This window comes from Dicentrarchus labrax, unplaced genomic scaffold (assembly GCF_905237075.1).
Source record: "Dicentrarchus labrax unplaced genomic scaffold, dlabrax2021, whole genome shotgun sequence".
NCBI lineage: Eukaryota > Metazoa > Chordata > Actinopteri > Moronidae > Dicentrarchus > Dicentrarchus labrax.
In genome coordinates this window covers 14,167,276-14,193,600 of record NW_026136714.1, presented here as the reverse complement: position 1 = coordinate 14,193,600, position 26,325 = coordinate 14,167,276, and the positions used below count along the sequence as shown (strand labels likewise).

Below are 26,325 nucleotides of genomic sequence, written 5' to 3'. Positions count from 1 at the left end.
TTTTAGCCAATAAAACTAACAAGGTAATGTGTCAAAAGGCGACCTTTTTTGTTATTTTCTCAAAAGGAGGACAAATGAGTGTCTGGCTTAAGGCTGCAGCCGGACAGGGCCTTTAAAAGCAGGACTGTCCAGCCTAAAGCCGGACGAATCGCCACCCTAATGGCTGACTTGACCGCAGTTAATGAGCCTAGAGGCATACACAGGAAGCACAACTGCCTGTGCTTAACCTAAGGTTTCTCCTGAGTGCGAGAAAGTATCTTGTGAGCACGAGAAACGTTTAATTTTTTTTTTTTCCCCATGTCCCTTTAGGGGCTCCGTACAAACAGGACTGCACTATGACGATATTGGATTTATAGGATCTTCGCATTATTGTGATGAAGTACTTCAATTAGATCTTTTATTTTACTGGAGTAGCCATAACAGATATTCCCATCCTATATTTCCCCTTTAGATTGTTGTCAACTGAATTTTCATTTTCAATATACTATATCATATTATGTTTTGACAGTTGATATAAAAATACATGCTCTAAGGTAGAAGAGTTTATACATATGGTCCATTTCCTCTGTACATTAATTAAATTGAATTGAATCAGTCGGATTGTCAGACCCTGAAACATGTCAAACTAAAATTGCAAATTGCAACTTATACATATACATATTCGGTGAATGGGGTTTAAAATACCATAAAATGTTGAGTAAAGAGGATTAGTAATTTGTATGTACTGTAATGGTCAAACAAAGGCAGGCATTCATTATTCATTATGTTCAGGTCTGTTTATTACAATATTACAAAAAAAACCCAAACCAATAAATAATAACAGATAAGATAAGAAAAGATATTCCTTTATTAATCCCCGTAGGAGAAATTCAAGTTACACACAGCAGCATTGGGGAATATAGTGCAATAAAAAGAGAGTACAGTGTACATACAATCTTATTACAAATAAGAATATTACAAAATATAATAGAAAATATGAAACTATAAATTAAAAATATATACACTATATGCAATGTGCAAGTACAATGGTGTGCAATTTAAAAACATAAATAAGATTAAGCTGCTTGACTAAAAAATGTAACTGTACATGTGCAATTTAGTGTCTTCAATGAACATATTTGCTATTTCCTCACTGTCACTGTTCTAAAGCCTCTTTAAATCTGAACTCAGGCATTATAAGTCAATATATTTGATGTAATATGTATATGATATAATGTTGAAATAATGTTTTTCCTGTTTGCCCATGTGTGATGACAGGTACGTCCACCAGCTCTACATCCTGGTCAACTGTTTTCTCAGACCTCTGAGGATGGCTGCCAGCTCCAAGAAACCCCCCATCAGCCACGACGATGTCAGCAGCATCTTCCTCAACAGGTGTGTGTGTGTGTGTGTGTGTGTGTGTGTGTGTGTGTGTGTGTGTGTGTGTGTGTGTGTGTGTGTGTGTGTGTGTGTGTGTGTGTGTGTGTGTGATAAAGCAGCATGGTTTTAATCAAATCCCTGAAGTGACAAATATGCGACAGGCACAAGCAGATAGAGATACTGACGATTTAAAGAAATGTTTTGTCATTTTGTTTTCACACTGTGTCTTCAGTGAGACCATCATGTTCCTACATGAGATTTTCCATCAAGGCTTGAAGGCGAGGATAGCCAACTGGCCAACCCTTGTGCTGGGTAAGCTGTTACTTAACCACGCACAAAACACAAAAATAAACCCAGTGTGCATACACTCAGCCACTCAGTTACATCAAGGTCAGGTTTTTAGTGGTTCTACACATCGAGTTTCTCTCATTCAAACGTCACACTTGACGTCCTACTGCCACATTCACACACATACACACACGCTCGTTTCCCTATCTCAGTCTGCAACAAGCACACTCATTGTCTTGACAGACAATGACCACCCGGACCAGAAGGCATGCCACAAATTCATCTCCTAAAACAGAAGCCCCCTCGACAGATAAGCATCACCTAGGAGACAGACGGCTGAAAGACACGACAGCAAATTGCTTTTGACAAATTCAAAAAGAAAAGGGCCAAATGTCACCGTTATCTGACTCTTTACTTCAGGCTGACGGCTGATGTAGATTTTGTATTTTCAGTACAGATTGTTTCCTTTTTGATCTTGTCAATGAATATTTAGCATCCAATTTAACATGCTTTTAACCCCACATAGACTATATTCAGATGCATAGAAGCATCCATCTTTGACTCTGTAATTTAGGCTCTTTAAATCTGTTTTTGCTTTTTCTTGCATGGTTTTGATTTTATCTTTTTGAGGGCACTGCCATTGAATAGCCTGATTGTCTAGTCATTTGGTTCTCTGCAGTGAATTATAAACTAACATCTACTTCATTTAATGCTATTTCAGAATGTAACATGAATATTAAAATTAGGTTATACTGATTATTTGAGTAGACTTTGTCATGTATCTAACACCATGGTGATGCTTCTATCTTAAACCAGATGTTTGTCGTCCAAGAAAGAGGCATGAAGAGGCAGAATGTGATCAATAAAGAAACTGGGTTGTAGTCACTTATATGATTATTAAAGCAATGTTTACTGGCTTTGGTTTTAAGGAGTCAGTTTCACAGCTTACATCAGCTTCGAATAATAATAAAGTTGTATATCCTTTATTTGTGCCATTAATGTTTTACCTTGGTCTTCAGGCTCTCACTGAGTATAGCTGCACAGCGATACAGCGAGCTCAACACACTTCCAATAGAGGTCGAAGACAACAGTTGGCCTTCAAAGTTTTTATTGAAAGCAATTGTCAAACTGGGAAAACAGTTTTGGACAATGAAAAATAATGTGACACCAAAAATTAAACAAAAGTTATTATAAAAATGAAGACTAGACTAATACTAGCTGCCAGATTGGTTACCCTGTTTCTTATGCAAGGAAGACAGTATCACCAGGATTAACATTAAGTCCTAATAGGAAGCACTCGACAGTAGTTAATCTAGCACAGTCAGTGGTTCCCAACCCTTTTCCTTAAGGATAGTGAATGCAATAACTGTTTGTATAAACAGAGAGATTTGAATGAATTTTGAGCAGATTATTTTCTGTCAATGTTGCATCAGAGATTAGTTTTCCTGATATTTTTAGGAACACTTAATACAATTCTCTGTATTAGTTTTTTATTTTATTTTTTTAACAATCATACATAGTAAATAGGCTTTTGTTTTTGACAAATTCAGTCTTTTTCTTCTCCCTGATGCTTGATCATTGTTGTATTAGGTCTTTGGTTGTTTTAACTGACAAAGCTGTTTGGTAGACATTGAAGGCTCTGTGAATATAGTTTGTGTTTAGGTCTTCACCGTGCCCTTACCTGGTGAGATTTTATATCTTAAAAAATAATCTAAATTTTAAGATTAGAAATAAATGCTGATATGTATATATATTTATAATTGTATATATACACGTATATATATATGTGTATATATATATATATATAAGTATAATAAGTTGTCTTACACCCTTTAAAATCAAGAAGGCCTCGCAAACCCCTCCTGGGAAACTCTGGTGACACCTAGTCTAGTAAACATACACATGGCAAACACATTGGCCTCTGACAGCTAGTTTGGTTAGCAGTAAATGGATCTCAGATACTGATCCAACAAGGGCATTTGGGGAGTGGATGAAAGATGTCTGACAGTATTTTCTTAGTCACAGATGACAAAAGGCTCATGGTTGACATGGCTCAAACAATGTCCGTTAAACTCCTATGGAATTGTGCCTGTAGTGGTTGCTATAGCAACACTATGTTGTCCCCTTAAGTGACTGACATACTGCATATTCATATATGTGGTGTGTTATTTTTGTTTTTGTTTCTAGCTGACCTATTTGACATCCTGCTGCCCATGCTGAACATCTATCAGGAGTTTGTGCGTAACCATCAGTACAGCCTGCAGGTTTTGGCCAACTGTAAGCAGAACAGAGACTTTGACAAGCTCCTGAAACAGTACGAGTCTAATGCAGCCTGTGAGGGAAGGATGCTCGAGACCTTCCTCACATACCCAATGTTCCAGGTAGATTGCAGGCACCGGCAAACCCCCCTTTTCAGTGTTGGGCTAGTTACTCATTACTCTTTTAAAATTAATATTATTACACACTTTATTAGTAATGAGTAACACTACTAGTTACTGGGGAAAGTAGTATTATCACTGTAATATTATTACTAGTAATGAGTTACTGCCCAACACTGTTCCTTTTCAAACATACCAAATCAATTCCTGCTTCCATTTATTGTTGTATAAACTGTATTTTTTTTTAAAATTATTTCATATATTTTAACAGCCTTTTCTCACATTGTTTTTTTCTCCTACAAGATTCCTCGCTACATCATCACCCTGCATGAGTTATTAGCACACACACCTCATGAACATGTGGAGCGCAAGAGTCTTGAATTTGCCAAGTCCAAATTAGAGGAACTCTCCAGGTATGTGTGTGGTTGTCTGAAGGATTTCCTGATGCATCTTGATATTGAATACTGAACTTACTGATGTATTTGTGTGTGCCCAGAGTAATGCATGATGAGGTCAGTGACACGGAGAACATCCGGAAAAACCTGGCCATAGAGAGGATGATAGTGGAGGGCTGTGACATCCTACTGGACACAAGCCAGACCTTCGTTAGGCAGGGTAAGTCTTTGTCAGCTCACAGTGCTGCTCACCGGACAGCAAAGCTCTGGAGGTTTTCCTGACAGTAAGGAGGGTCTCACTGCCTGTCAACCTGTGATCTGATAGTACAGACACAGAACTTCAGTGGAGCTCAGTCACTGAATCATGACATTAGCTACTGTAATACTTTCTACTGGGGGAGATGTGGCTCTCTCTCCCCTTGCCCAGTGAAAATGTTCTGCAAATTGGTTGGTTCTCCATGAATCTCAAATATATTATTCTGAGGAATAGTAATAATAATTTTAAAGGAAAAAAAAACAATTGAGAAATTATTCCCAAACAGTTCAGAACAGAATGTTGTACTTATTTTATTTAATCACATTTCATGTGCATTTTAATAGGTTTACTGCACAAAACTGATTAAACCAGTTTCTCTTTACCAAATGGAAAACCTCTAAGCACTTGTACTGTACCACTGAACAAGCTGTCAGTTGTTTGTTTGATGCGCTTCCAAGTTTTGATGACCTCCAGCTTCTGTTCCTATGTTCTGCTTATTGTAGTTTGCTTTGGGAAAAAGTGCATGCCAAATGAATGTGATGTAAAATTATAGATTTAAAGCTACTAGAAGTTCTCATTCTCCTACAGTGGAGATAAATGGATTGTCTGTGATCACTGGTGTATGCCAAGGTCTTAACGTGGAGCCAGAGCCAACAATCTGCCTAATCTAACAAAACAAAGTAATTCTTGATCAAGTTAATCTCAAATGTACCACATAAAGTGCACTGTATTTATCAGGAACTGCTTCAAGCAACAAGTGGCCTGCAAAATCTTTATATTGTTTATGGGTTAGGGTATTTACACACAGATCACGTCAAAGGCAATTTTCCATTGTTTGTGCATGCCTGCTAAGTGAAACATGCTGCTTTACAACTGCACAGGAGAGCAGATTGTGATGTTCCTCCTGCATTTGAATCAGAGGTCAGGAGAGGAAGTGCTGATACAGTTTTGACAGCGTAACCAAGGTTTTTATTTCTTCTAGCAGAGATAGTTTTTTGCCACTAAATCTGCCCATTTTGATGATGATCTCCTTGACTTCTTCAGTTCTCATTTATGTCTGCCAGGTGCATGCACAAAGTACATGTGAGCAGAAATGTTGTGTTTTACGCACTCAGCTTAGTGTCAGCTTAATGAAATGTAATGTAATCCTGTGCTGTCCTGCTCCTCAGGCTCTCTGATCCAGCTGCCATCAGTGGAGCGAGGGAAGCTAAGTAAGGTCCGTCTGGGCTCTCTCTCTCTAAAGAAGGAAGGGGAAAGACAGTGCTTCCTCTTCACCAAACACTTCCTTGTCTGCACACGCAGCTCCGGGGGAAAACTGCACCTTCTCAAGGTGAGAACACCTTAACCTCAGTAGTTTAAGTAGATCCTAGAGAGGAAATTAATTTGGGATTTCTTTAACCAAAATGCCAATAAACCGTTGTCATTATTTTCTTTAAAACTTTTGCAGCAAGGTGGAGTTTTGTCCCTAATTGACTGCACACTCATAGAGGAGCCAGATGCCAGTGATGAGGAGTGTAAGTTTACTGCATCAACGCAGCAGTGTTTCCACGTTGGCCGACACACATGCAGATCTTATTTGCTCATGTAGGCTCTTCATCACTCATAGAGGTTAATTAGGTGTCAGATGATAAGTGTACAGAAATTACTTCCCTTTAAATATCAGATGTTAACCCCTTTAAATGTCAGGTTTTGATCTTTTGAGGATTCATTTTGCAAATAGGGAGTTGAAACACTCACACTACAGCCACACAAACACAAGTGCTGGGACAATCACATGCATGTGCACACATCACTTCAACACACACCTTTACACTGAAGCCTCAGGGGTACGTAGAATGGATATAGCAGGTCAGCTTAATTAACCCTCTATGTGTGTGTGTGTATTATTATTATTTTTTTACTATTGTCATCATTAAGAGGACTGCTGTACTGTAAAAAAAACCTCTTTCTTTCTCATCTATCACACAGCTAAAGCTGGCGGCCAGGTATTTGGTCAGCTGGACTTTAAGCTCATAGTAGAGCCGTCAGACTTACCGTCATTCACTGTGGTGTTACTGGCGCCATCGCGGCAGGAGAAGGCAGCATGGACCAGTGATATTAGCCAGGTAATACACAAACACACACCCAGACAAACACAGAATAACAAGAACCTCCAAATAGCGAGAGCAAGTGTCCACCGGGTATTGAGAAGGCTTAGTGATAAGTAAACACAGACACGGGTGCAGTTCCCCAGAGGTGAGTTCAGCTCACTGCCTCAGTACTTCACAAACACAGTAGCGCCATACAAGCATGTCAGACTGGATTAATTCTTATGTGACAAAAATACATTGACAGTTATAAATTCCTTCTTTTTCCTCAATTCCTCATTAACCAGACTTTTGAAATTATTATTATTATATATTATTATGTTCAAAACAATTCTCAGCATTATGGGAGCACACAGATTAACAAATGTGTGCTAAAAAGATTATTACAAATTAAAGTTAGTTAATTAAAGTATTTTTCTCCCTGACATGTTTTAGGAGTTTGCAGACCAATCATTTGCTTTAAATTCTGTAGTAATTCAAACAAACTTGAAGATAATTTGCAGACATTTACTTTTTCCGTCTTTTACTGTCATTATTTCATGTTATTCCGTCATTATTTATCTTCCTTTTCTCTCCTTCTCTGTAGTGTATAGATAATATCCGCTGTAATGGCTTGATGACCAGTGTATTTGAGGAGAACTCTAAAGTCACTGTGCCTCATATGATCAAGTAAGTATGTCTGTGTTTGTGAAGAGCAATACCCATCTCTTCGTGCCAGTGTTTCAAAACTTAAGTTTGTAATGTAGCATACCTGATGAATATGTTACAGTTGTGTTGATGTACAGTAAATTGTTAGGCTGTATGTTATGTATATGCTTTTTTTCAATATTTTTTTATGTTGTTGCTGAAATCTGTTAAAAAATATTTTTTGGTATCCACTCTTATTTTTCCTTTTTTGGATTATATACATTTTTTACTTGGCTGTTTTTGCTCAGCTACTGTTGTAACCTTCTCCTTGCTTAGCAGCCCAGCAGTCACCCATGCTCGGTTATGTGTGTGTATGTACGTACGTGTGTATCCATCAGATCCGATGTGCGTCTCCATAAAGATGATGTTGACATTTGCTTCAGCAAGACGCTCAACTCCTGCAAGGTCCCCCAGATCCGCTATGCCAGCGTGGAGCGGCTGCTTGAGAGGCTGACCGACCTGCGCTTCCTCTCCATTGACTTCCTCAACACCTTCCTGCACACTTACAGGATTTTCACCACGGCAACGGTGGTCATGGACAAACTGGCCGACATCTACAAGAAGCCCTTCTCCTCCATTCCGATCAGGTCATACAGTGCAAACACACAAATAAGCATTCACAAACACAGAAAAGGTGTAGATGCAGACAAAACTCACCCCCACCGAGGTTAAGACACCTCGTAAATCCTACCATGAGTGTACATGAGATTGTTTTATTAGCTCCCCCCTTGTTTTTTAATTCTGTGAATGATGTAGTCAGATGTGGGTCAGTGTTTTGGACTCGGCATGGAGCTCCCACTCCGTCCACAAGGTTGAATACATACTGGCTGAAGTACATACCAGGAGGCCAGTAGAACAGATGCTTTGACAAGGTTTCTGGCACAGCTATAGGAATATACTGTGTGTCAGATGGGGAGTTTCTCTCTCTCTCTCTCTCTCTCTCTCTCTCTCTCTCTCTCTCTCTCTCTGCTTTATTCATGCTCTCTCTCACTTATTAGGTCTCTGGCTGCATCAGATTTGTATGTTTATATTCTTTCCACGGCTTTACTTAACTTAACTTTTCAACTGGAAAAGCTCTGTCTTTTCCTCTGCCCAAGGGCAGGTTTGTATGTAAAGGCCTTTGGCTGCCTTTACTGGAAGAGAACAGGGCGGACTCATCCAGAGACCAGAGGTGTGCAGAAAGGGTACTGTGGGTGTGTAGGGCAAGTTCCCCATCTCAAATGTTTAACTAAACAGGATATGCTTATTTCTTGCCCTGAATGTTGCTCCACGTAGGTACATAGGCAGCCCAAGTGTCTTTCTTCTAGTTAAACCTTTCCACTTTTTTTCTGTCCTTCACCCACCAGATAGCCAACACAAAAGAGAACACGATTTATTGTTTTTCGGTGGTTTCTTTATTATTTTGGTGCTTTTTAGTCATGCTAGCACCATGGCTTTAAGGATGGCAGTGTTAGTTGGTCTATTATCTCTACAACTATTGGATTGATTAGCACAAACCTTTCAAACATTCAAGGTTCCCAGATGATGCATCTTAATGACTTTGGTGATCCGTAAACTTTGCATCTACTGCTATTATCATAACTTTTGGTTTATGACCATATACCTGCAGAATTAATGACATTCCTATCAGTCTCAGCTGTAGCCTACTTAACCTTAGCATTTAGTGATAATTCGCAAATGTTACCATGCTAATATGCCAAAATAAGGTGGTAAACATTGCTAACCCTGCTAATCAACATGTTAGCTGCATTCTTGTTTTGTGTATTTATCTTTCATAGCTGTTTTTATAATTTCTTCTATTTTATCTATCATATTTTATCTTGCAGTTATTCATTTTACCATGTCTTTAAATGAGGATTTGTTGACGAAGCTTGGAGGACTGAAATTTCCACACTTTATAAATTATTATATTGAACCTCTTGGTTTCTAGGATCGAAGAGGTGCCCCTGCAAAGGTCTCCATTTTGTACTGTATTCTTCCCCATGTGGTCATGTGTCAGTATCTTAGAGACTGAACATGCTGCTGTTCTCTCACTCACACACTGCCTTCCCTCCTCCTCAAACACACCTTTCCTCTATTCATTTATCATCCTTCTATCAGGTTCCCTCAAACCATCTTCTAACACTGTCACATCTCCTATTTACATTTTCTTGTCATAATCCAACCATCACTCTTTAAACATTGTTCTGTGTCATCCGTCCCCTTGTCTCTTCATGTCCCTTCCAACTACAGGGCGCAGTACCACTCATTTGACCGTCTGTCCATCTCATCCATCTGTCCTGACTACAGTCTGAAGATCAAGAAGATAGCCATGGATCAGTCCAAGTAACCAACTCTTCTCTCTCTGCCCTCCTATTTACTGTCTCTTTCCAACTTTTCCTGCCAGTTCTTCCTCTGGTCTTGGTCTGATCCTTCACTGATGCATGACTTTCCCCTTAACTTTGACTTGTTAACTGCTATCTATCTGTTATATGAATTGACAACTCACAGGGGTTGTAATATCACCAATATTTTAGGCTGATGATACATAGACAGGAATGGGAGAAGGGAAATATTTTTGAGTCTTCACTCTGCAGCTGGTCTGTTGCATGTTCTCTCACTGGAGCATCACTTCCTCAAGGCTGTTTTTTTCTCTCTGTATCCACATTGATCCCCTTTTGTCATGTCCTCTTCTTAAGAGTCTTCCGCTGCTTGCTTTCACTTTTCAGCTGCTTGCTTCAAAGTTCAACATTCCTCCTCTTTGCTTTTCATGTATCTTTCCTTCCTCTATCTCCCTTTCATTTCTCCCCCTCCTCTTTCAATCTGGGAAGCAATTTGTTCTTCTATTTCCTGCTGAATAACAGGCTTGTGTGAATAAATGATGGCTGTGTTTATCTATGCATGATTACTCCTCCCTTGATGTAGCTCTGTACACATGACTCTGAGCAGTGTTAATGTCATCACAAAATTGATAACCAAAATGCTTGTTCATTAAATCTTTTGCACTTTCATTGCCCAGTAAATAAGGCGATTAAATGTTGCAAATGTAAACTGCAATAAAAGACTGATTAATTTTCTATTCTGTGGAACCCCAGTGTGGCCATTGAGGGAAAAAAATATATATTGAGGCCATGTTTTGCTATACCAAGTGTTCAAAATGCTACTGCATGCGCATAAGATACAGTTTGTTTCCACGTTTTGATTCATTAATGGCCATAGGACGAGTGTATATATAGAGAGCCAGCACAGCAGACCATCCTTCGCCATAATAAAACCTATGTTAACAAAATAATAAAATGTGGGAATTAATTGTATCTCATGCACACACAATAGCATTTTGAGTGCTCGATGAAGTAAAATGTTTTGTTTTAGGCACATAATCAGCCACTAAAAACATAGTCTTTAATGGTTTTTGAGGGTGTTCACATACACATTTGCTGAAAAGTTTAAGGTTAGTATGAACCTTTTTCTACATAGACCCACCATTTTAGGATAGTGCAGAAGAACAATGATCCTAAACAACAGACAAGATTACTAAGGAATTTGTAGAACTAATTTTCCTTATTATGTTAATGTGGCTACAATGCTAGCAAATAGTTCCTTTTTACACATCCAGTAGACACTGAGCAACATTAGCATTCATGTGAAGGTGCTGTTCTCTTGATGAATGTAAGTCCGATATTCACTTTCTACTCTTCTTTTGTTATTGAATACACAGTATGACATTTTATTTAGTCTCTAAACCAGAAATATTTCTCTAATACAGGAAAACTATCTGCCAAAATTAATTTGCTACTGAACCTTTTACACTTGAAGGCATGCAGACAAACAAGCTCTTGTTTTGAGCTGCTGCAGTTGCTCGTTTTCTTTTCATACCTGCACTCTCTTTATTGCTTTTTAAATATCCTCTTATTTTGTTAACATATTGCTTTCCCCCCCTTTCAGATCATTGGAGCTGTTCTTTGCCACCAATCAGAATAACAGAGGTGGAGAACACAACGACAAATCTCCTCGTCTCTGCCGCAAGTTCTCCTCTCCACCTCCTCTTTCCATCCCGTCCCGCACCTCCTCCCCTGTTCGAACACGAAAGCTCTCCCTCCATTCTCCCATCACTGCCAGGGTCGGAGGCCTCGACCTAACCAGTCCTCTGTCAAACTCTGGCATCAACCATAACACTTCCCAGTCTGCTGCCAGTAGCCCCACATCTGCCCACACCCCCCAAACCCCAACGCCTCAGACCCCGACTCCTACCACCTCCTCTCCTCCTCCTCCTCCCTCTTCCACCTCTCCCCCACCCAACAACTCCAAACCACTGCAGGACCAAGTTCCTCCTATTCCCTCGTCCCCGGACCAGAGTCCCTGCTCAACTGCAGAGGGGGAGGAGGTGCCGAAGATTGATCCATTTTGTGGCAAACTGAGACGGAGCATCCGTAGAGGTATTTAATACTTTCCAAACAAATACAAATGTATTCAAATGTATCTATATTAGTGCTGATGCAATACCTGAGCTTCACAGCTAAACACATTAAAAGAATGATGTAATTATTTTGGTGGGCTGTAACAGCTATTTGGAGAATTGAAAAGCATTGGCATATAATGTAAATTCTCATACTTTTACACTGGACTTAGCTTATTGCTACATGCACCTTAGATAACGTGTGCAGTTTGTTGTCAATATCTGAACTATATTGTTCTCTATGACTGAACATCAACATACAGAGCCTTATTGGTGTACTGAAATGCTTATGAAGAGCTGGAGGTCACTCATCAAATGACACAGTATGAAGTGTTCCCTGTAAGAGCAGAACAGCGCCTGGTGGGACATCATTATCTCCTTGTATTTGTGTGCTTGAGTCAGCTACGCTGACTTCCCACCACACATCCTTAGATCTTCTAATAGTGGTGTTAAACAACCCTCTCAGACTGGAGAGAGATAGCATCAGGGCATGAAGCTGCACAGCAAGGACAAGCCACAGTTAGACCCTCATTAGCATGTGCACACACATACAGTGTGTGTGCATGTGTGTGTGTGTGTGTGTGTGTGTGTGTATGTGTGTGTGTATGTGTGTGTGTGTGTGTGTGTGTGTGTGTGTGTGTGCATGAGCGTGTGCATGAGCATGTGCATGTGTGACAGCTGCTAACCGCTCACTAGGAGACAAAGAACCATTAGCACTCGTAGCATTGAGCCACTCTCACCTCCTCTGCATATGGTCTCTCAGTTTCTTTCGCCCTTAATCAGAGAGTGTATTTATGTGTTAATATGTATTCAAACATTTACATATCTTCCTATTTGCCTTAATCTTGCGCTTTTACTGTCTTCTGACAAATTGTCAGTGTGACATTCTGAGTGTATGTTAAAGAGTAATCAGGTAAAACCTTTGTGTCTTTCAAGTTGTATTCAAATGAAATTTGTTTGAATGACACAACTTACTTTCAAACCAAAAACGTGTATAGTAGTAGCAACGACATCTACAGTAGTGCTCCAGGTAACCTGGTATTGTATACTGTGTACTGTGATACAAATACAGACAGGCGACAAATTCTAGACTTGAATAAATCTTTAGAGATGTAATGAACACAGATGCTTCAATGTAGGGAACAAGGGGTCACTGAAGGGTTTGATGAGTGTGAAAATGGCCTTCACAATCACCAGATCTCAACACAGTCGTACACATATGGGTGATTTTAGACTGATGTGGTGGACTGTGCTCTCCACAACCATCATCAAAATGCCAAGTGAAGGAATAACTTTTGAAAATAGTGTTCACCCTTCCAGTAAAGTTCCAGAGACTTGGGCACTCTAGACAAACTAATACACTTTATGTTGGTTTTTGTTTTATTTTGTCACTTTGTCCATTGCAGAAGGGAAATTCAGGTTCAGCTGTAATACCTGCTAACATGTCAGGACAGACTTGAATTATTGGTCCTTTCATTGTCATTGTCATTGTCATTGTCTGTCTGTTTGTGTTGGAGTTCACTTCCAAAAGGTTAGATAAAAGTTGCCATTCAAAGAAATCAAAGGTATTCGAATTACACATTTGTAAATCAAATATCAAACACATGCATGTTCACCTATATGAATGCAGTAACATGTAAATGAACATTTACTTAAACATTTACTTGCTCACAGGCACAAAAATGTGCAGGGAACAAATTGATGTTCTTGATGTTATCCACTGGTTATATTGATCGATATCTGCATGACTGTGAACTTAAGTATAATAAAATTCTCTCCAGTAGAGCAGCAACAGTAATGGCCACCACCATAACCATAACCATCATCATCATCTCTCCTCCTTTCTAGCTGTGCTGGAGTCAGTGTCACTGGAGAAAATCATCCCAGAGTCTCCTCAGAGCAGTGAAGCAGGAGACATGTCTCCGTGTCGCTCCCCTTCCACACCTCGACACCTCCGCTACAGACAGCCTGGAGGTAACAACGTGTGTGTGTGACTCTGCGGTTTATGACTCATAACTCGGCCACAATGCCATATCCAGAGGCCCTCAAAGTGGGCAGCGCGATGCCCACTGACTGACCACACTTCAGGCCAGGCAAAGATCCCTGACCCTGGAGGCTGACATCTTTAATACAGCAGCACAATACAAAGCTTAAATACAGACAGACTAATGCATAAATGGCCCTGTGTGAGTGTTTGAGTGTGTATGGGAGACTGTAAGTGTCTTGGGTTAGTTTTCTTTGGGTGGTAGTTAGATAACCTGCCTGGATGACATTAAAGGGAGTGTATCCTGTACAGTATGTAAGACAGCTACAGAGCCAACAAGCATTTGGATGATGATGAAGATGATGGTGATGATTTTAATGGTGATGTTAAAGGTGATGACTGATATGATCACACTGAGGATTCATGTATGCTGTTGGAGATATTGCTAACAATGAGGAGTATATTTATGGTCTGCAATGTGCCTGTAACCAGAATGACAATATTGATGACGGGCATATCATAAATGATGATAAAGATAATAAATTATGACTAGATACATTTTCAGATCTATAATCTCTACAAAGTATACTCAAAACACTCAGAAATACTAGTAAAATATATATATTTGTCTTTTTCATATGTTAATTTCTGATGTAATAAGTAAATAAATGTGGTCATTGTGTACAAACAAAATGCTCTTTCATCTAAATTGCTATGTTTACTAACACAGATTATGTTTCCAATATTCTCTTTGTGAATTATGAATAGTAAGGCAAACTTTAAATGTTTTCACATATACATACATACTTGTGTGAATATTTAAATCAAAAGGTTACTGAGGAAATTATGAACTATTTAGTTATTAATTAGGTTGACACAAAAATCATAAAATGGTTGCTATGAAAAGGGTATTTTAATCAATATAACAGGCAATTTGAAATTGAATAATAAAACAAATAAATAAAAAGCAATATTAAAGAAAGTCATTTGAATTTGTGACCACTGCAATCATGTTTGGATAAAATAAAAGTTAATTTTTATTCACTTGTGGTCCCACCCCTCAATGATGAAAATTATAGCGGTATTGTTGTCATTGATGATAATTATGTGTTTGTGTGTTTGCAGTCCAGTCAGGGGAGAACTCACGCTGCTCTGTCTCTCCCGCTTCAGCCTTTGCAATTGCCACAGCAGCAGCAGGACATGGTTCACCACCAGGTACACACACACACACACACACACACACACACACAATGATTAAACATACTGTAAATTACAGCCGTATTGTTTATAGTGAATGTGAATAGTCTAATAAAATGTGAAAGCTAAATAAAATATAGCAGATTCTGGAAAGTGGAGTCTAAAGTCATAATATACTATCACATTACAAAATTGATCAAAGTGGGAGGTTTTGTTCCTTGTTTAATTTTGCAATAGTAGCAGTATATTGTTATCTGCTGCCATAAACCTAAAAAGGTACAAAACATCAAAAGGATATTTTCTTACTTAGTTACTTCATCTGTTAGCAGTTGTTATTAGATACAGTGAAGATGGATGTCCAGTTCATGAAACCTATTTTGTTACTATGTAGTACATTATGTAGTTAACTAGATAGAAATAACCACAACTGGATCAATTAAAAACTGTTAAAATATGAAAATGTTAAAAGGTTGATTCTAAAAATTACAAAATTAATGTTCTCAGTCATCCTCAGTTGTATCAATCCAAGCAGATAGTTTCGTTTTTATTCGGCCAAATGTGAGGTCCCCAAGATTTCTGCCGCTAACCCAATACAACAGAGATGAACTGAATTTGGTGGTCAAAGCAGTAAAAATTGTAGTAACTGTCAGATCCTTACAGATACAGTTTCCTTCTTCTTACGCTGGATAATCCATGCACCACCCTGTGAACAGTTCTTATTGACATTACTTTTTGTGGAAGAACTAGTTCAAATATGTGGATATTTTACCCTTTATATTTTCCTGCAAATACTTTTACTTCTGTAAATGTAAATGTTTTAATGAAGCATTTAAGCATTTTCCCATTGTTGCTTTTAATTAAGCACATCATTTAAATTCTTTTCAACCACTGACTGACCTTGTTTTTGTTGGTAAATACAGTCAAACCACAGGTCATCACTGAAAGTTTTATATCAACACACAATAATAACATATTCTCTTTGTTCTTCTTTTTCCTTCCTTTCCTGTTTAAAAATTTCCTCCAGTCTTTACTAACTCAGAAAGAACTTGTGATAAAGATTTCATCATCCGCCGAGCTGCAACTAACAGAGTTCTCAACGTGCTGCGGCACTGGGTCTCCAAACACTCACAGGTCTGTCTGCCCTCACCGCTGTGTGTGTGTGTGTGTGTGTGTGTGTGTGTGTGTTGTGTGTGTGTGTGTGTGTGTGTGTGTGTGAGGGGTCCCCTGTTTCTTCTAGGGTGGTCAAGTCTGTGGTCTCATTAAAGCAGGTGTCTGATGCGTTCTCTCTTCTGCTCTACTGCTCTTACTTGAGCATGTAAACAGCCACACGCACACAAGCACACACTGAATATTGTTGCCGTGTCAATTGGACGACCAGCTCAACCCGCTTCAGTCCACCTACCTACTCCAGTGTTGCCTCTAATGAATTGAATATCGCAGTAATTGCCTGGCTCCCTGCTTAGAGGTCTAACTGCATTGATCTGTTTTATGTATTTTTCTTCAATAACACAAAATGCTGTGATGACAAGCCAGCTTTAGTCGGCTTATTAACACTGAGGCAAGCACAAACACACACATGTACACCCACTCACATTTTTCTTTGGGAGGCCAAAGAACAAGGAGCTTGTTAAAACTGACCTTTGAGCAAGAATTAAATTGGGGGTGGGAGTGAGAGGGAAAAAGAGGAGGAAAAGAAGGTGTAAAGATTGGGAGGAATAAGGGGGTTCAGGGAGAGGAATGGAAGACATGTTATTGATGTTTGGTGAGGTGGGGGATGAGTGTGTATAGGATAGAGAAAGTCATCAGTAGAGAGAAAGGAATAGAGAATGTATTTTCACACTGCAAGTAATAGTATGGTCTTTGTTTGCGTTTTACTTCTATTAGAGTTGAGCGATATGACGATATATATATATATAATGACACTATCAATTTGGTAACCGTTTAAACATTGAGTTTAAACTAAATACATATCACCATCAATTAAATTATGTCAAATATATCACTAAACAAATAAGTTACCTTCACAAATAAATGTCATCGTACATTACTAAATATCACAACAAATATCATATATAACTGTCTAAAATATTCCTAACTTCTACCTCTGTGAGGACCAATTTGTTTTAGACTTTGAGAGTAAGGAAAGTGAAGATACTTTGGTTAAAGTCTGTTTTTAAAGTTTAGGTCAGAATTAGGTTTAGGTTAATGTTAGGGTATAGAAGTTTTCGAGTATAGAAGTTAATTTGTATTTGTGTTTAGGACTTTGAGATGAATGGGGAGCTGAAGATGTCAGTGATCTGTCTCCTGGAGGAGGTGCTCAGAGATCCAGACCTTCTGCCTCAGGAGAGAAAAGCTACTGCCAACATACTAAGGTAGTGCACACACACAAATGTACACACAAATGTGCACACACACAAACATGGAGTATGTGTATGAAGCGCCTGAATATAATTTAAATAGTCAAATTCTGATAATTTTATTCTATGCTGTCTCTTAGTGCCCTTTCTCAAGATGAGCAGGACGATGCACAGCTGAGGATAGAGGACATCTTACAGATGGTGAGAAAACTGCAGCACATAAAATCCTCTGATAACTTTTTTTTCCAGTGAGTCATTTCAAATGTCTTGTTATGATTTTATGATAAACTAGTTATTATTCTGTTGGATGAATTAAGCAGCAGTAAACTGCAGAGAAGAGAAACTCGTCTTTTTGCTGCATAACATACACCTCTTGTTATTCCAGACTGGCTGAGCAATGCAGTTTTTAATTTGAATTTGTATATTTATTTGGTTCTCTATGGGATGACCTGGTTTTTATGAAGCTAGTCCCCCTTAAGTACTAACATATTAATACACACTTCCCGCAAATACTTATTAATTTTCCTTCTTACCCTACTTTACCACTAGCCAGAGATGAAAGCAATTAGGAGTCACGAGTGCTCCTAGTTAATTGTCTTGGCCTGATAATGACTGGGAATTACAAACATACGTTGCTTTAGTAAGATGTGAAAAACCTCGGTCAGAACAAACTGTTCTATCCTCCAGTCAGATGGGGTAAATAGACCCTCTCCTGACTGTGATGGTCTCCAGGGGACTGCCAACTGTCATGAAACATATTCATCACAGCCAGTCTTTTTATTAGATACGTTATTTGTGTTTGTGTTACGGCGTGAGTATTTGTCTGTTTATGACTACTATGTCTCTGTATGTGTGTGACCTATGTGTGTGTTTAGGCGGACTGTCCGAAGGCAGAGTGTTTCGAGTCTCTCTCAGCGATGGAGCTGGCTGAGCAGATCACTCTGCTGGATCACATCGTCTTCAGGAGCATTCCTTATGAGTCGGTCCTCTCATAATACTCTCACACTGTGATCTGCATCAGGCCAAATAAAACTAAATCAACTTAATGGATACTCATTATTATGAGACCAGTTAATCAATGCAGATTCTCTTGGCAGCTCCATATGAAAGTATGCTTTTAGATGGACAATGAGGAAAACTCCAACTCCAATTTGTTTTATTTGAAAACACTAGTTTCACTTCCTATTAAATACGATAGTGGCATCACTATGTGGTAAACTTCTGCTATGATGAAGGTTTCTCCCTCAGATCAGCTTTTTGAAACATCTGTAACAGCTACAATTACATTTTCGATTCTTTGCACCATGAATTTCATCATTTCATTCTTTAATAAGGAATTTTGGGAATCATTTCCCCACTCAGTAGCACCACCGTACTCCAGTTTCTTTAGGTACGGTGGGTGCCACATAAAGAGTAATTCAACACTATATGACAATTTAGGTGTAAATACGTTTGTATTCCTTCTCTATAATGACACATGCCATTACATATCATACAGCAGAGTACTACAGGTCAAAAGTGTTGTGTTTTTACTCTCAAAAGTCTAATATAAAAATAAAAATTCCTTGGTTTGTGAAATTTAAAACCACTTGAAACACAGCTAGCTGTTAAATAATGAAAACTATGGCAAAGCTCTTTTGTATTTTCCCAAACAATGCTATATTTTAGTATGTGTGATCTGACATGTGTCTGTCCTCCTTCTGTAAGAGAGTTCCTGGGCCAGGGCTGGATGAAGGTTGATAAGACAGAAAGGACGCCATACATCATGAAAACGAGTCAACACTTTAATGACGTAAGCTCTTTCAATGTCTTTAAGAAACGTTTTCCCCTGACACCTGTGTAAATATCCAGCAGCATGTTGTTTTTACATTCTTTTTTCTTTTTCCTTTTGAAGATGAGTAACCTGGTGGCATCGCAAATTATGACCCATACTGATGTGGGCTCGAGGGCCAACTCCATAGAGAAGTGGGTTGCTGTGGCTGACATCTGCCGCTGTCTCAACAACTACAACGGAGTACTGGAGATCACATCTGCACTCAATCGCAGTGCCATCTACCGCTTGAAGAAGACCTGGGCTAAAGTTAGCAAACAGGTGGAATAATGAATCATTAATAATAATCAATCCTCTCTGTATATAAAACCTGAGTATTGCACTTTAAAACAAGTGTATATAAAGTTCTTTTGTCTCTGTAATGTCGACAAATGGGTATCCTCCTGGTAGAATTGATGTCATTAGAGAGTTCAGAGAAAGACGATTCAGAGAGGCATTTACCTGTAATTTTTAGTATCAGCTCTTAGCTTTATTCTGATGAGCACTAAATCGATTAAAGCCATAATCATCCAATCACCAGACAGTCTGTCTCTCCACCAAGCCATGTATTTGATTTTGTCATTTTATTACGATCATCTTTTATTAAGAGTAAGTGGATCTCGGTTTCATGCAACTGTCTAGTCTCTCCCGTGTTGTTCATAATAATTACTTAAAATGATTTTAAATGTGTGTTTGTGGTCTTGTCCAGGCTAAAGCCCTGATGGACAAACTGCAGAAGACTGTGTCCTCTGAGGGAAGGTTTAAAAATCTGAGAGAGACCCTGAAAAAGTGAGACTTTACACATGTTTTCAAATGATTGAATCTTTTTTACATAATGCGAATAAGAAAATGAAAATGTGCTTTTATGGACTTTGTCACGCACATTATTCATTCACTCTTCACACTTTCTTCCTCCAGCTGCAACCCTCCATGTGTGCCATACCTAGGAATGTATCTAACAGACCTGGCCTTTATTGAGGAGGGAACGCCCAATTTTACTGAGGAAGGTCTTGTTAATTTCTCCAAAATGAGGATGGTAGGTACATACATGCATAAAAGAAATGCACAAGGGGTATGGAAATCATCTGCATATGTACACTATACTTTAATTGTCAACTTAAATTCCACGTTTTCTTTAGATATCACACATCATCAGAGAGATCCGACAGTTCCAGCAGACTCCATACAGAATAGAGCATCAAGCCAAGGTACTTTTCTTTCTAATATGTTAGATTTTTTTATGTTTTTCATATTTATAAAATTGATTTATATAACATTTTTAAAAAAACATAGTGACCAAGTGCTTTACAAAACATAAACAGAGGAACAAAAACATTACAACTAAAGCTAAAATTAAAGACATATATAAAATAATCAAAGATTAACTTAGAAGATAGTTTGTAGAAGGGAGTTTATAAAAAATATTACAATGTTACACAAGGTTAAACAGTACAGATCCTTCATGGAAGAGCTAGTCCTGTCTGCTGTTGTGAACGGATTATTGAAAATCACTTTGATATATGTATAGACTTTTGGAAATGTATATCTGTAATATGTTTCTGAGAGATAAAAACATGGCCCTGCAGAAGCCATCTTAAATCACCAATCATCTGGTTCTTGTACAAGATATTCATCTTTCAAACATCCACTGAGGATCAATTTTACCCTCTCAGCTGTTAGCTGTACCAAGCAGAGAACCGTGGAGAATAGTTTAGATAAAGACGAGATCTAAAATCAATTTGAGTTAAGCACTATATTTGGCTCATTGCAAAGCAATTTCATTCCCTACTGAGCCTTTCCAGACCATCTAGTCATCTAGTTGCTAAAAAACAGTTAAACATCTCGCCCTTTAATTGAAAATGACTAAATGAAGCCTGTAGCTGTAAATATAGGTTGCTAGTCTGAAACCTTTGTGTTTTCTGTCCAGGTGACCCAGTACCTTCTGGATAAGACTCTGATCATGGATGAAGACACGCTCTATGATCTCTCACTGAAGATCGAGCCCAGGCTTCCTGCCTGATTCACACCTGCTTGTGGCCAGTGGGAGCCTGCCGAACCTGGATCCCCCCCTCCCCAAGGGCAACACGCCCAGGTAATCTCATCAATCAAGAGGAAATCGGGAAGTTTTGAGAGCGACATGGAAATGAGAAATCAAGACTGCAGTGAGAGAAGAAGAAGCATGAGAGTTTTACAAGAGACTGGTGACGCATGAGATGTAATTTCTAAGATGTTGGACTGATTGTCTTCAAAGAGAACGAGTGGAAAGGGTTTTGGTTGCATCGTGTTGAGGGTTTCTGAGGAAATAACATGTCTCTGTGTGTGCTCATTGTTCCTCAGTCGAGAGTGTGGTGCACCTGATATCACACTTCCTCAGACCAGGTTGAGACTGCAGGAAAGGCTTGGAGTGTGAATGGATAAAAAACAGTGGACATAACAGAGATGTAGCATATACAGATAGTGTGACAGAGAGATGTCTGAGCTCGTGTCTCTGTGCTGTTGTCTGTGTTCTGTTGCCTGTGCATTTCTGTGCCATGTCTTGGAGCAAGAGCCCCAAAAATGCTTTTTGTCATGATGGTCAACTGCAAAAACTTGCATGATTTCAGCTTGGGATGTAACTGTCTAAATGGCCTTCTACCTGACCCCTGACCCTCAGCTTAGCATGCTTCACTCTTTACCAGGGTGACTCTCTAAGCCACTATGCATCCTCAATGGACTGGGAACGGCAAAATGCCTTTAAGCTTTCAAATATAATGTAGAAAGACACTAAAATTAACGCTTGAATTTCACTCGGGATAACTAAAGTATCTATCTATCTATCTATCTAAAGTTTAAAATTTGTGTCTAAAATTTGATATATTTTGCTGAAGTGGCTTATTTTTAACAAATTAATGAATTAATTCTGTATTTGTCTTTGGTCAGTCTGTGCCTAAAGACGTCCCATGAGAATGAAGAGCTCTTTTAAAAAAATGTCCACATGAATGATACAAAAACTATAAACTCTATCAGTGCCTTCCACTAGTGTAGGTAATTTTCCCCACAATTGCCAATTTACATACAGTACAACAACATATATAAATCCTGCTTATAAATCTTAAGATTTCCTATAAAAATTGGACTGTAGTTTCACTCATACAACTTTTTTCAGAAAATATTTTATGTAGACTAAACAGTAGCATGTTAGTGTAAACAGAGTAAAGTCATTGCAGCATCTAATCGTCAGCAAATATCTCCCTCTAGTGTTTAAACATCGTTAGAACCTCTACTGACCCAAAGCTTTTGCAGCGTTTGTGTGCAGTTTGATTTTTTTGGCTTTTATAAATTGTCAGATTCTGACGTCCATAGTCAGGTCCCAGTGTGTAACTCTTGGATGTAGGCTGGGACAGTTTTTGCACTCTCTGAGATGTAGCTTTGCTTGAGTGACAGTATGATCGTTATTTACCATGCTATTTATTTCATCAGATACTGTATTTATCTTATTTTTGTATATAGTGACTCCACACATATCATATGATTGCTGAAGAAACACTTTAAAAATGTCATGCTGTGAATATAGATTTTTTTTTTTTTGTCTCTCTTGTTGAATTCTAGTTTTGCATCCCAGGCTCTTGTATTGCAAGAAATCTGTTTAACTTTATTCTTAAAAAAAAAAGTCTTTTGAAGGTTAAAAAAATGTAGCATTTGAATAATCAGAATTTGTTTTCCGTATTGCTGATATGGTGAACATAGTTGTCCTGCATGCACACAACAGCTGCATGTTGTGCATGTCTGACCGGACGCCCCCTGTACGTTCTCCCTCTGCTTCTCTATATTAATATTGTCTCTGCAGCTGTCGGGAGGCTCTGCTAAAAGGCATAGAAACAAAAAAAATTGTCCATCAAATCTGGCACGTTTGTCTCTCAGTGTACCTCACAAAGTCAAGCATAATCTTTAGGCTATGTCATCTGCAAAACAGCCTGTTGTTATGCAGTAGCAGTGTTGGAAGTTATGCAGGCCTAGGTGAAAACGGAGAACTTTCCTCATAAAACAACAAGATTGTTCAAGATTGATTAGAGGAAATGTTTTCAGGCTTTGCTTTTGGAAAAACTTGTACTTTGCACTGCGTCTGTAATTCTGAGTGTCTGTTTGGGAATACAGGATGCTGTGTTTGTATTGTAATGTTATTTTTGTGTATCTGTTTGCATTTTTCACTTGTAGGTGCAGGGGAAATAAATTCAACATGCCTTATGTGTTTGAGCATTTTCTTGGACAGTGCAATTATCTCGATGATGTCAGTCTGCTTCTGCTTGTGCTTCCTCTGGCAGCTGCCCTTAATGTTAACTCCTATGTTGATTAACTCAGAGGAAATTGCCAATATCAGGCTACAGTACACAACAGTAGTAAAACAGTGGGCATGTGTTTACAAGTGAAGAAGTACTGTTGTATAACCACACAGTTCAATTCAACCAAGATATCTTATTGAACATCTGGGGGGTTTTATTTGGTGCTGAGGTCCAAGACTAGACTGAAATGAGAATTCACCAAATTTAAGAATCAATATTCTTCCCTTTGTCTAGGACTGTCCAGTTATTAACCCACTTGTACACACTCAATGCCAGACAGCAGAACTAGATTTTAAATTACATATTCTCAACATGTCAAATGTGACACTGCCCTTAAAATGATAAATTATGTTCCGATTTTGTGGATTCACAGATGTTGCATCAGACGACCAGATAAATTAACATCCCTGTGTGCTCCCACAGTCTCATTTAACGAATACTTAATCCTTAAATCATATATCCAGGTAACATCTAGAATGACTTTGGATATTTGCAATGTTTGGAGCTTGAATTTTTTGAAGTACACTCTCTGTAGGACAGGGGTCTCAAACTAAAATTGGCTTGAGGCCACTGCAGGTATTGTCATCTCATAGGAGAGCCACTTCAGCGAAGTACGAGAAAGCACAATATTCTGAAAATATTTCCATTACTAACATCATGCAGTTTCTATACATTTCATCTTTGTTGTTCACAGCCAAACAACAAATGAAGGCATGAAACCTGCTCTCTTCTTATGAACTGTTTGCACACATTTGCAGGCACCTTTGACCTTTAAATATTGAACTGTGTTTTTATTTCAATTGTATATGAAGGTATAATTTAAACTGATATGAAAGAACTACAAACAAAAATATTGCAGGCATATTATTTAATATTTTTGACATCATTTTGCCAGAGGGAGGAGGTTAGAGGGCCTTAAATTGACATTTAGAGCCTGTTTATTTACAGGTTCAATCCTGTAATGATGTTTAGGGAGACAATATATGTTCCTAAATAGTGAAAGACAGCTGAAATAAAAGCTTTCATTTCAACTTCTAGACAATTCGTCAGGCTGCATGACAGCTGTTGTTGAAGAGTATTCCATCTTCGTGTCCAATGCTTTAAAAGGGCAAATACAGTTCATGCATATTTAAATAACACATACGTCACTACTCTGTCTAAAAAGTGTCCTGAGATAACTTTTGTTATGAAATGGCGCTATACAAATAAATCCTTTAAAGACAGTTGTTAATGTGTCCATCATCAAACAGTTCCTCAACCAGCGAGATGAAGTCATGTAATTTGCATTAATTCCTAAGAGCACCAGGGTGGTCAAACCATGAATATGATTTTCATTTTATCAATATATTGTAGGTTGACTGAGGACAGTAACTGTAAGAACATCAAACATTATTTAAGTCCTTAGGTTTGCAGCCTGATTCTCCACTACCATCTCTTCAGCCATTATCTTAATTGTTTCTTAACTGAATCACAAAACACTGTGTTGAAGTACTCTGAATGACATCACAGCCTCCACACTTACTGTCATGTAGTTATGACCTTGCGCTGTGGCCATCCTGCCACCATGTGGTCATGAATGGCATTGCCTCGTCCTGCACCAGTAAAGGCATTAACCTCTGCATAACTTGTGACCTAATCTGCTCCCTGTCTTACCATTTAAGTCTTATGAAATGATACTGTCAGAAATTGTAAAAATAAAATGATAAAAGTCAATGTCAAGACTAGAGGAACTGAATGTATAATGTTTTAAATATGATATATTCATAAATATAGAGAGCGAATGAATCATTATTTTCACTATTTGTTTGATCTTCAGATATTTACCAGCTTTGAACACTAGTTTTAGAACAACAGCTGACATTGCTATTTGTGTTTGTTGCAGGAAATAATGTAAAGTGAAGGAGGGAGTGAGAGAGACCAGACAGAGAAAGAGAGAGACAGAGGGAGTGAAAGAGAAAAATGGTATGGTGTGACTCCTCGACAAACTGAGGAGGTGAAGTCATCGTTCCAAATGTTGTCGAGGAGGATGTGCCAAGTCGACAGCACTGCTGTCAGTTTTTGGTGCCATTAAACCGACTGGGGGGTGGCAGTTGTAGGTTGTAAGCATTTGTCTCTCAGTAGGAGTTTTATAGCAGATCAACCAACACAAATCCTGTTTCTGAGGGACAGATGGATGACAGTTAGCTGAAGTTTACAACAACACTGTGGGTGTTACATTTTAGCCTTATTCAGCCAGTCAGACATAACAATTAGTAATACTGGACTTGACTGGGATAAAAAAAATAAGTAGAGGGTATATGAACCTAGAGAAACAATGCATAATGATGAATATGTAAAGTTGAGTAAAAATGTTCCTTTATAGTAGAAACATTGGGCTACACTCTCCATGTTTGTTGTGCCTCCTTATGTAACTTTTCTCCACACCCTCCATGTCAGTACTGAAACTAGACTTTACACTGTGTGACTCAGGACATGCTTGTTTTTATGTGCCTTCCTTTTGAGCGACAATACTGAGAGCAAGCATTGTACATGTGCAAGCTGAGTTCTTGCTGCAAGTCTGACCTGTCCCCTTTCTCTCTATCCCCTTTCCTGTTACTTTTTAGCCGTCCTATCTAATAAAGGCAACCCCCCCCCCCAAAAAAAAAAAAAAACATATTAAAAAAAGTTTTTATTTTATTAAACCCATTATGTAGAAAAGTACTCACTCCCAGCTAAGAACAAAAGTGTACTTGGACTGCTGTTGGTAAGTAGTGTTGTATTAAAAGAACAAGTT

The 26,325-nt window shown here is 38.5% G+C and overlaps 1 protein-coding gene across 4 annotated transcripts in view; it reads left to right on the top strand.

Annotated features, from left to right (window-relative positions):
- The window catches only part of rasgrf2b (Ras protein-specific guanine nucleotide-releasing factor 2b), a 42,518-nt gene extending 19,061 nt beyond the window's left edge, over positions 1-23,457 (top strand). The window contains exons 6-29 of one of the 4 annotated variants that reach the window (XM_051423480.1): positions 1,258-1,374; positions 1,592-1,671; positions 3,835-4,028; positions 4,329-4,438; positions 4,522-4,640; positions 5,846-6,006; positions 6,124-6,190; positions 6,645-6,781; positions 7,350-7,432; positions 7,789-8,037; positions 9,683-9,775; positions 11,375-11,865; positions 13,734-13,859; positions 15,040-15,084; positions 16,091-16,197; positions 17,326-17,438; positions 17,564-17,624; positions 18,299-18,402; positions 19,131-19,215; positions 19,318-19,515; positions 19,943-20,022; positions 20,152-20,269; positions 20,373-20,441; positions 21,161-23,457. In XM_051423480.1, the coding sequence (XP_051279440.1) occupies positions 1,258-1,374; positions 1,592-1,671; positions 3,835-4,028; positions 4,329-4,438; positions 4,522-4,640; positions 5,846-6,006; positions 6,124-6,190; positions 6,645-6,781; positions 7,350-7,432; positions 7,789-8,037; positions 9,683-9,775; positions 11,375-11,865; positions 13,734-13,859; positions 15,040-15,084; positions 16,091-16,197; positions 17,326-17,438; positions 17,564-17,624; positions 18,299-18,402; positions 19,131-19,215; positions 19,318-19,515; positions 19,943-20,022; positions 20,152-20,269; positions 20,373-20,441; positions 21,161-21,253 (3,100 nt within the window). In that variant the 3' untranslated portion in view covers positions 21,254-23,457. Of the gene's footprint in view, positions 1-1,257; positions 1,375-1,591; positions 1,672-3,834; positions 4,029-4,328; positions 4,439-4,521; positions 4,641-5,845; positions 6,007-6,123; positions 6,191-6,644; positions 6,782-7,349; positions 7,433-7,788; positions 8,038-9,682; positions 9,776-11,374; positions 11,866-13,733; positions 13,860-14,994; positions 15,085-16,090; positions 16,198-17,325; positions 17,439-17,563; positions 17,625-18,298; positions 18,403-19,130; positions 19,216-19,317; positions 19,516-19,942; positions 20,023-20,151; positions 20,270-20,372; positions 20,442-21,160 lie in introns of all 4 variants that reach the window. The other 3 variants (XM_051423479.1, XM_051423478.1, XM_051423481.1) reach the window with 3 other exon arrangements.
- The last annotated feature ends 2,868 nt before the right edge of the window (positions 23,458-26,325 follow it).